This window comes from Fukomys damarensis, unplaced genomic scaffold (assembly GCF_012274545.1).
Source record: "Fukomys damarensis isolate Sample0158 unplaced genomic scaffold, DMR_v1.0_HiC HiC_scaffold_23, whole genome shotgun sequence".
Lineage (NCBI taxonomy): Eukaryota > Metazoa > Chordata > Mammalia > Rodentia > Bathyergidae > Fukomys > Fukomys damarensis.
Genome location: NW_022900935.1, coordinates 64,371,410 through 64,380,728, shown reverse-complemented (window position 1 = coordinate 64,380,728; position 9,319 = coordinate 64,371,410). Strand labels below are relative to the sequence as shown.

Genomic DNA, 9,319 nt, shown 5'->3' with positions numbered 1-9,319 from the left:
TCTCTCCTCTCTCTCTCTCTCTCTCTCTCTCCCTCCCTCTCCTCTTTTTGGTACCTGGTAATGGAACTGAGGTCCTTGCACGTGTGAGGCAGGAGGTAGAACCACTGAGCTAAATCTCTGGTGCTTGGTGGCCGTCTTAATGCTGGAGGGCTGGTTTTGGCCATCGCAGGTCCTTGCAGGTTAGAAGGATTGTTTCTTGTTCTTACCTTCAAAGATTGGAGTATGTGGTAGGTCATCTTTGCAGTCTATTAGTACTTGGCTTGTCTCCTCTGGACTCTAAACTATCCTCCTGTCTCAGCCTCCCAAGTAGCTGGGACAGTAGGCGTATAGTACCACACAGGGCTTCTGTGTGGTTTCTTCTTTTCCTGTCTCATTCTCTGGTGTCCACTCTGGGCTGGGCACTGCCCTTGTGTCTGGTGCTGGTTAGTGGGTGGCATTTTCCCTTGGCTTAGGGTAGCTCAGGCATCTGTGATGAGAAAGGTGAGGCTGCTGTGGCTAAGTGGGGACACGTCTGAAGTCAGAGAGAACGGCACCGTGTTGAGCTGCTGCTCCGCCAGGCTTCTGCCTCTCCACTGAATCACTCTTTGCCTTGTTCCCCTTCCTTTAGGCTGTTAAGCCCACTTCCACCAAGTGAGCTGGTCTTCCTGTCTGCCTGGGAGCTGTCCCAGAGCCCGAGAGCACCACATGCCTCACCAGTGGGGCTGGGCAGGCCAGGTGTGGCTGCTTCTCTGCCTTCTTCCCTGGAGGATGGCAGGTAGCCAGGGTGAGAAGTAGAGCAAGGCCACTGTCACGTGGAGGGGCCATGGGTCTCAGTCCTTTGTTTGTAATTCTCACACTGACTTTGGGGACTTAGGAGTGTGTGTAGGTCAGGGCCCTCTCCGCCGCCTACTGCAGGGTCAGGCCTGTTCATGACCCTATCGCTGTGACCTTTAGGGCTGCTGTCCAGGGGCAGAGCTACAATGGCCATACCTCCTGCCAATGCCCCCGCTAAATGGGAGCTGGATTTACCATGGTAGATAGCATGGCCACGTCACAGGGAGGTTAGAGCCTGGCTAGCACTCGGCAGAAGCTGTGCGGGTGATGCCTGGGGCCGCGGTGCAATGGGGGACAGAGCCTTGCTTTGCAGGGCAAGGGGCAGGCACAACACCTGGTTGGGAATCACAGCCAGGGAGCCTGGGCAGCAAGACCTCCACTAGCGTTTGCAGAGGATTTTCTCAAAAGCTTTCCTGCCCTTGTTTTCCCACCTCATTATTTGCCCCACGTTTGCCTGTTTGGGAAGATGGAGAGGTTCTAGAAGCCTCTACCCCTGGGATTGGCTGGGGAGTGGACTGAATGGGGAGCAGCTCACAGCCCAGGGCTCAGCCCAGCTTCGGTGGCACAGTTCCATGGCTGAGTTGGAGGGCTGGGCTGGCACTGGCCTCCCTGGATGTACCCTGCTGTGGGAGCTGGAAATGACCACTGCTGGGGTGTAACCTCAGCCTGAGACAGCTGCCCTCTCACTACTTTAGGGGACCCTAAAGGGGTGTGGCCGGTAAGAAGAGTGTAGTTAGGGATGGGGATGGAGCTCAGGGGTGCTGTGCCTGCCTTTCAAGCTCAAGGACCTGACTTCCACCCCCAGGACAAAAACAACCAAAAAAGCAAGAATGTAGTCAGCCCTGCACATCCTCAGATCAGCCAGTCAACCTGCAGCCAGCAGTCAGGAGCCGGATGTGGTCAACACCTGTGATCCCAACACTCGGGAAGCCAAGGCAGGAGAATTGCAAGTTCAAGCCCAGCCCGAGCAATTTATTTTGTCTCAAAATAAAAAAGGACTGAGGGGCTAGGGATGTAGCTCAGTGGCGCCACACCTGCCTGCAAGCACAAAGTCCTGAGTTCAATTCCCAGTACCAGGAAAAAAAAAATAGAGGACTGGGGGTGTAACTCCCAGTACAAAGGTCCCAGTAATGAAGAAAATTTCAGGAACAAACAGCTGTGTGTATACTTAGCGTATAGGTACAGGTATTTTTTTCCCGTTGTTATTCCTTTTCTGGGATCAAACTCGGGACCTTGCCCTTATGAAGCAGGCGGTAGAACCACTGAACGGGCAGAACCCTGGCATCCTGTTACTGTTCCCTAAACTGTGGAGTGTAACAACTACTCGTGCAGCATTTACGCTGTCTTAGGTGTTACACGTTGCTAGAGGTGCCCTACAGTATGTGTGAGGAGGTGGTAAACGGCCTGCCTGCCTGCCCTCCCTTCTTTCCCTCTTCCTCTCCCTCACCACCAGGGGCAGTATACTACCGAGTTGCGGCCCCAGTCTTTTTTTTTCCAGAAAATGCCTTGCCTTGAATTTAAAATTCTTTTACCTCAACCTCCTCAGTGCTAGGATTACAGGTGAGCTCCACCATGCCTGGCTGTGATTTCTTTCCTAGTCCCTTTTTTGAAGTTCCAAGGGAGCAGTGAGCACTTACCCAGAATCCCCACCTGAAAAGTCTGAGGTGCAGGAACCACCTTTCTCTGTCAGGCACTGCTGTATTGTCTCTCCTGAGCTAAGGCCCTGGGTACTAGCCCTGTTCGGCCTCTTTTGTTGCTATCCCCAGGTAGCTGCTCTTCACCTTGTGACCTCAGAGGACGCCATCCATTGCACGTGTGATTCCAAATCTCTGTGTGTGTGGGTGTGTCTGACTTAGCAATAGCAGAAACAAGCCCAGAGGGTAGACCTCAGCAGGGGGTGATTGTCAAAGCAGCTTCCCCCTTGCATTCATGCATGCCCTGAAAGGGTCAGGGGCCTCAGGTGTGAGCTGTGTGTTTCAGGCTGCTGTTTAGGAGCTTGGGCATGAGGAAGGTGACATATATAAGGCCCGAGGAGGCTCTCAGGCATGTGACCAGAGTTGCTGTCGCCTGTGATGGATGCCTCGGTCTGGCTGGCCTCCACTCTGCACGCGTCTGTAGAGCAGGGTTGGACGGTGCCCCCACCAGCCCTGGCTGCGAGGTTCTGTGGAAAGGTGGGCAGGAGCAGGATCTAGGCACACCTGTGACTCCTGCCCGTGTGCCCCTCAGTTGCAGTAGCTGGCAGACCAGGAGCCAGCAGGATTGAGCTGTGGACATGAACCCTTCTGTACTTGGTGGTGGCCGTAGGATGCCGGCTAAAGCCAGTCTGGACTGTTAGGGAACAAGTGTGTTACCCCCATGGCAGGACAAGGGCCCTGGCAGGGCACCTGTCCTACAGGGTGGCTCACGGCCCCCTTTCTGCCCACAGTTTGATGAAGGCCGGAACAGCTTTGAGGGGGAGATCACCAAAGAGAACTTGCTGGACTTTATCAAGCACAACCAGCTGCCCCTGGTCATCGAGTTCACCGAGCAGGTACGGGTCTCCTGTTGCGCAGATGTCTGGCGGTCTTTGGGCCACTGAGGCCCTGTTCTGTCAAGGCTTAGCTTGTGGTTTTAATGCAGAAATTTCTGTTTATAATGTAGACAGCCCCGAAGATTTTTGGGGGTGAAATCAAGACTCATATCCTGCTCTTCCTGCCCAAGAGCGTGTCTGACTATGACGGCAAATTGAGCAACTTCAAGAAAGCAGCAGAGGGCTTCAAGGGCAAGGTGAGCACCCCGCTGTGTGGGCCTGAGCTGCCCTCTTTCTGCTTCTCGGGGCCTCAGCCCTGGGGCGTCCGCCAAGCCAACCTCTGCTCTGGCTGGGCAGCCCCAGCGGCCTAGGCCTGCTTTGGTATGGCAGCCTGTCCTGGCCCTGGCTCAATGTGCCTTTTCTCTCCAAGATCCTGTTTATCTTCATCGACAGCGACCATGCGGACAACCAGCGCATCCTGGAGTTCTTTGGTCTGAAGAAGGAGGAGTGCCCTGCTGTGCGGCTCATCACCCTGGAGGAGGAGATGACCAAGTACAAACCCGAGACGGATGAGCTGACGGCGCAAAAGATCACAGAGTTTTGCCAGCACTTCCTGGAGGGCAAGATCAAGGTGCGTGGCTAGGCCTGGCTGGGCCAACAGTGGCTCATCTTGCAGAGCAGGTGAGTACCCTGCATCCCTGGGCTTCAGTGTCTGGCTTCCTGTGGCTTCCTCAGTCTAAGTCTGAGCACGAAGACCCCAGTCCGTGTGACATCTCTCTTCCCAACACTCACCTTTGGGCAGCTCAGAGGGCCTTTGCTGCTAGCCTAGCTGTGCACCACTGTGGCCTCAAGGCTGCGAGGTGCCATCTGCTCTCTCCTTGGGCAGACCTCGCCAGGTTCCTGGCACCGTCAGCTCTGGCAGCTTCCGAGGACAGCGTGTACCTCAGCTGGGATAGGGCTGGGGAGTGTGGGTGGGCCCTCACCATACCTGTGTCTGTCTGCCCTGCAGCCCCACCTGATGAGCCAGGAGCTTCCTGAAGACTGGGACAAGCAGCCTGTCAAAGTACTAGTGGGGAAGAACTTTGAAGAGGTTGCTTTTGATGAGAAAAAGAACGTCTTTGTGGAATTCTGTGAGTAGAGTGTCCCCAGCTGCCAAGGTGGCCGCTGCAGTAGGGCAGCGGCAGAGCAAGGCGCTCAGTGCAGGTGTCCAGGAGGAACCCTCAGCACTGCTTTCTTCCCAGATGCACCGTGGTGTGGTCACTGCAAGCAGCTGGCACCCATCTGGGATAAGCTGGGAGAGACATACAAGGACCACGAGAACATCGTCATCGCCAAGATGGACTCGACAGCCAATGAGGTGGAGGCTGTGAAAGTGCACAGCTTCCCCACCCTGAAATTCTTCCCCGCCAGCACAGACAGGACGGTGCGCATTCCCTGTGGGACTCCTCAGACTCCTGGGCCCGCTGGGGGAGGGGAGAGATGGGGGAGCAGGGCAGGACACACTGCAGGGAGTGAGGCTGCTGCCCCGAGGTCCAGTCCCCTGCACTCACTGCCTGCTTTCCACAGGTCATTGACTACAACGGGGAGCGGACGCTAGAAGGCTTTAAGAAGTTCTTGGAGAGCGGCGGCCAGGAGGGAGCAGGGGATGATGATGTGAGTGTGGGCCCAGCCTGGGTCCTGGTGCAAGGCACCACCTTGGACTTTGGGCCCAGGCAAGGTTCATCAGGGCCCTGTGAGGCCCAAGGAAAGTGCACAAGATGCTCCAGCCCTTTCCCTTCCCCGGCAGTGCTGCTCAGGGGAGGCATTTTTGTTGTTTTGTTTGTTTTTTGGGGTGTTTTGTTTTGCTTTTTGAGGCAGAGTCTCCCTTTGTAATTCAGGATGGCCCTGAACTCACTATGTAGTCCAGGCTGGCCTCAGACTCATAGCAATCTTCCTGCCTCAGCCTCCCAAGTACTGGGATTACAGGCATGTGCTACCATGCCCGGATATCGGAGAAGGGTTTTTGAAGACATCTTTTTAGGGATGGAACCCAGGACCTTTACACTGAGCTGCATCCTAGCTCTTTTATTTGAGACAGGGTCTTGATAAATTGCCAGGTCTGGGCTCAAATTTGTGGTTCTCTTGCCTCAGCCTCCCAGAGTGGGATTACAGGTGTGCATCTTCCCATATAAATTTATCTATTTATTCTTTTGGTACTGGCAGTCAAACTCAGGACCTTGTGCTCGTGAGGCAGACGGCGGCACCACTGAGCTAAATCCCCGGCCGCATCCCATATAATTTAAGACATCTTTAAAAGATAGACCTTGCCGGGGATTTAGCTTAGTGGTTCCACTGCCTGCCTCACAAACACAAGATCCCAAGTTTGATCCCTGGTACCAAAAAAACCGCCAGACCTCACTGTGGAACTCTCAGACACTTCCCAGAGTCCTCATGTCCTGCAGACATGGAGCCCAGCGTCCTGCCTGCTGCTGAGGCTCATGCCGCTCTGCTGCTGAGACTCCTTGCCGTCACTGTGTCCAGGCTGGGCCACCATGCTTGGGCCTGCCCAAGTCTGCGTGGCCGTGACAGTGGTTACTCTAGGGCAGTGATGGCGAACCTTTCATGGCTTTCAGTAATAACAAACAGCCGGCTGTGCCATGCACGCCATAGGTTCGCCACCGTTGGCCTAGGACACTGGAGGGCAGGTCGGGAGAATGTGGTAGGAGTGACGCTGGAGGCGGGGAGTGGAGGAAGCACCCAGGTGGTGGGGAGAAGTTGGGGGGCATGAGGGCTGCAGTGGGCTGAGGGAGGACACCCGGGTGTATCCTGCCGCAGGAGGGAGCGAGTTGCACCCTGTGGTCCTGTGTCTGACATCCCTGCCTAGCAGGGGCTGCCAGGAGGGACTGAGGCCACACTGGGATTCTCGGGGCCTCCCTCCACTCAGGGCACCCCGAGTCTCCTCAGCACGAGCATTGGAGGTCCCCTAATTGCCCCTTTCTTCCTGCACCCAGGACCTGGACCTGGAAGAAGCCGAAGAGCCAGACATGGAGGAAGATGACGATCAGAAAGCCGTGAAAGATGAGCTGTGATGAGGGAACAGACCTGGGCACCCAGCCCGACACCTCAGCCAACCTCACCTGAGAGGGGCGCCCTGGAGAGCAGGGAGCCCTTCCGCAGTCCTCACATGGAAACGCAAACCCGTCTCTTCCTTTTGCTTTTCAATTTTTGGAAAGGGATTTATCTCCAGGCCAGTCCATCTTGCTGGGCTACTTTTTTAAAATTGTGATGTACTTTTTTGTACATGGTTTTGTCCCAAGTGCTTGCTAAAATGTTTGGGATCTCACACTGGTAATGTCTCTTTCCTGTTAGAGATTTGTACTATCACTTTAAAATAATTGCATCTGTGGGACTTTGAGATATTTTTTGATGTCAGGGTATTTGTTCTGCCTTGGCCAAGCCTCCCTGGAGTCTCTTGTCTCCTGTCTGGGGGGAATGGACCCAGGGGGGACACAGCCACTCTCCCATCCACTGTGCTAGTGTGGCCGGGATGAGCATGGCTCTTGCATTTTTTAATTAAACGGAGACTTCTGGGTAGGTCAGGGTAGCCCTCTGCATTTGGAGGAGGGGACAAGTGGTAGCTACCCAGGAGGCCCAGGCAAGGGCCCTGGACAGCTCTGGCTTTCGTCCAGACTGCTGACCTGCCTGCCTCGGGCTTGCTGTGGGACCCTTGGATTCTCTTCCAGTACCAGCCAGTGGCCTGTGCTGGGGGACCAGGACCCTGATCCTCAGGCTAGGAGATGGCCCAGGATATGGGGGCTGGATCAGATCTTGACTATTCTTCAGGCATTTCCAGCACAACCTTGAAATTGAACACATTGGCCAAATAAAGCTGAAATTTTACTACCCTTTGTCTCTGCTTACACTTTCTTCAGAGCTGGGCGGAAATTCTGACGCAGAAAAGTGCAGTAGCTTTGGTGGGGTTTCCTCTGTCAGGTGACTCAGGAAGTGTATTACACATGCAGAAGCAGCCACCTGACAGGGCCTGGGGCATGGGCTTGCATGCAGCTGCCTTCTGCCCCCACTGCAGTACAGAGACTGGGTGAATCCAGTTTTAAGGAGTTAAATGAGCAAGTGTTTGTGCATGTTACCAAACTTAACCTTGCCGGGCATGGTGGCGCATGCCTGTAATCCCAGCACTTGGGAGGCTGAGGCAGGAGGATTGCTGCAAAATTTAGACCAGCCTAAATTACAGAGGGAGACCCTGTCTCAACCAAAAAAAAGGAAGAACCTTAGGCTGGCAGAGTAGAATGTCCAGCCCCTGGGTTCAATCCCAGCACTACAAGAAGAGTCTGGTGTTAAAGTGGGATATTTACTGATTTTTTGTTTGTTCTGTGGTACTGGCGATGGAACCCAAGGTCTCATGCATGCTAGCCGAGTACTGCACCTCAGCTTCACCCCAGCCCTGTGTTCTGGTTTTAGAATCTGACTTGAAGCGCCTCAGCTTGCTCATAGCTGACAAAGGTATGACTGGAGTCGGTCTCCCCAACCTGAAGCTTTGCCTACTGTGCTACAGGGTTTCTAATCCTGGCATTGCTCCACTCCTCGTGGTGTGGGCCAAGAGGGCTGAGGCAAGGCCCAGGGTTCCTGCCTCCTGCCTGTGGTGCTGGGGGGCATCAGTGCTGCCCCTGCCAGACCTGGCTGGCACGCAGGGCTCGCCGGGTGTGTAGCTCTCTATGAGATCTCTGCCCAGGGAGGAAGGGGATTGTGCCCAATAAGCCTCAACCAGAGCTCCTGTCTGATCCAGGCCCTGCAGCCCTGGCCAGTAGGCGATGGGCCTGTTGTCATCTCTTTGGGCAGCCCCAACTGTGCCCAGCTGGCCCGGGCACCCAGCATCCACGGGTACCTGCCTTCACTCACTGTGCGGCCCGGGCTGGGGATGGCTTCCAGCTCGTTCGGCTCCAGGGGCCTCAGTGTGTGTGTGAGATGCCATCCCACCAACAGTAGAGCAGGAGTGCTTAGAAGTCAGGTGTGAGGGCGTCAGCTTTGTCCCTGGGAAGTAAGAGAAGACACGGGGCCTGGAGGGAGCAGGAAAGGAAGCAAACTCCTCACAGTCGAGAGGTGCTGGGCTGGAGGTGGCAGCGACCCTGCTGACCAGCTGTGTGGGGACCAAGCTTCGGGGTGGGACAAGAGTCACTGACACCTTTCCCCTTTTGCAGAGGCAACTGATGAATGCATTCCCAGGCATGGTTGTGACCGGAAGCGAGGGGAGGTGGCCAAAACCTCTGGCCAGCTCAGTGGATTAGCAGGGCCACTACAAAGGCTCTGGAGGAGGTAGTGATGGCTTAGTAGCCGAGACTTCGCAATCTCTCTATAGGTAGCAGGAAGCCACTAGGTTGGATCCCAAAACACCAGATTCGGGCCTCAGCACCACCCTCGGGGTCACCTGGCTTCAGAGCCTACCTGGACTTCCATAGCTGGCCTGACTCTTCACAGCCCTAGGCTGTGTGCTTTCATTAGGCTTTTAAATGGTCAGAAGGTAACCCCTTCTTTTTTTTTTGGTAGTGGGGATCAAACTTGGGACCTTGCGCTATCGAGGCAGGAGGCGGCACCACTGAGCTAAATCCCTGGCCCAGAAGGTAAACCTTTTAAATAAATGTTTTGATTCATCCTCGAAAAAGTAGCAACTTGAAATCATGCAGACAAAACATGTCTGGAAGCCTAGCTCTCTGGGAGGGGTTGAGGCAGGCGGAATGCAAGTTCAAGCTCAGCCTGGGCAGGTTAGCAACTTAAGAGAGAACCCATCTCAAAGTTAAAAATTAAAACAGGGCTAAGGCTGTAGTTCAGTGTGAAGATCTTGCGTTCATTCCCCAGTAGCACGCGCGCACACACACACACACACACACACACCACAAAGACCAGGTCACTTCAAAAATTGATCCAAAGTAGGCTGGTGATTTAATTCAGTGGTTGCACCACCTGCCTTGCAAGCACAAGGTCCAGAGTTTGATCCCCAGTACT

The 9,319-nt window shown here is 54.7% G+C and overlaps 2 protein-coding genes across 2 annotated transcripts in view; both read left to right on the top strand.

Moving 5' to 3' along the window:
* Positions 1-7,206, top strand: part of P4hb (prolyl 4-hydroxylase subunit beta) — a 13,574-nt gene extending 6,368 nt beyond the window's left edge. The window contains exons 5-11 of the mRNA XM_010618638.1: positions 3,239-3,343; positions 3,454-3,579; positions 3,753-3,953; positions 4,332-4,452; positions 4,564-4,745; positions 4,889-4,975; positions 6,313-7,206. Of these exons, the coding sequence (XP_010616940.1) occupies positions 3,239-3,343; positions 3,454-3,579; positions 3,753-3,953; positions 4,332-4,452; positions 4,564-4,745; positions 4,889-4,975; positions 6,313-6,390 (900 nt within the window). The 3' untranslated portion in view covers positions 6,391-7,206. The remainder of the gene's footprint in view (positions 1-3,238; positions 3,344-3,453; positions 3,580-3,752; positions 3,954-4,331; positions 4,453-4,563; positions 4,746-4,888; positions 4,976-6,312) is intronic.
* Positions 7,207-8,903: 1,697 nt separating this feature from the next.
* Ppp1r27 (protein phosphatase 1 regulatory subunit 27) overlaps positions 8,904-9,319 on the top strand; it is a 4,577-nt gene continuing 4,161 nt past the window's right edge. The window contains exon 1 of the mRNA XM_033767895.1: positions 8,904-8,937. The gene's annotated coding sequence lies outside the window, so the exon portion shown is untranslated. The remainder of the gene's footprint in view (positions 8,938-9,319) is intronic.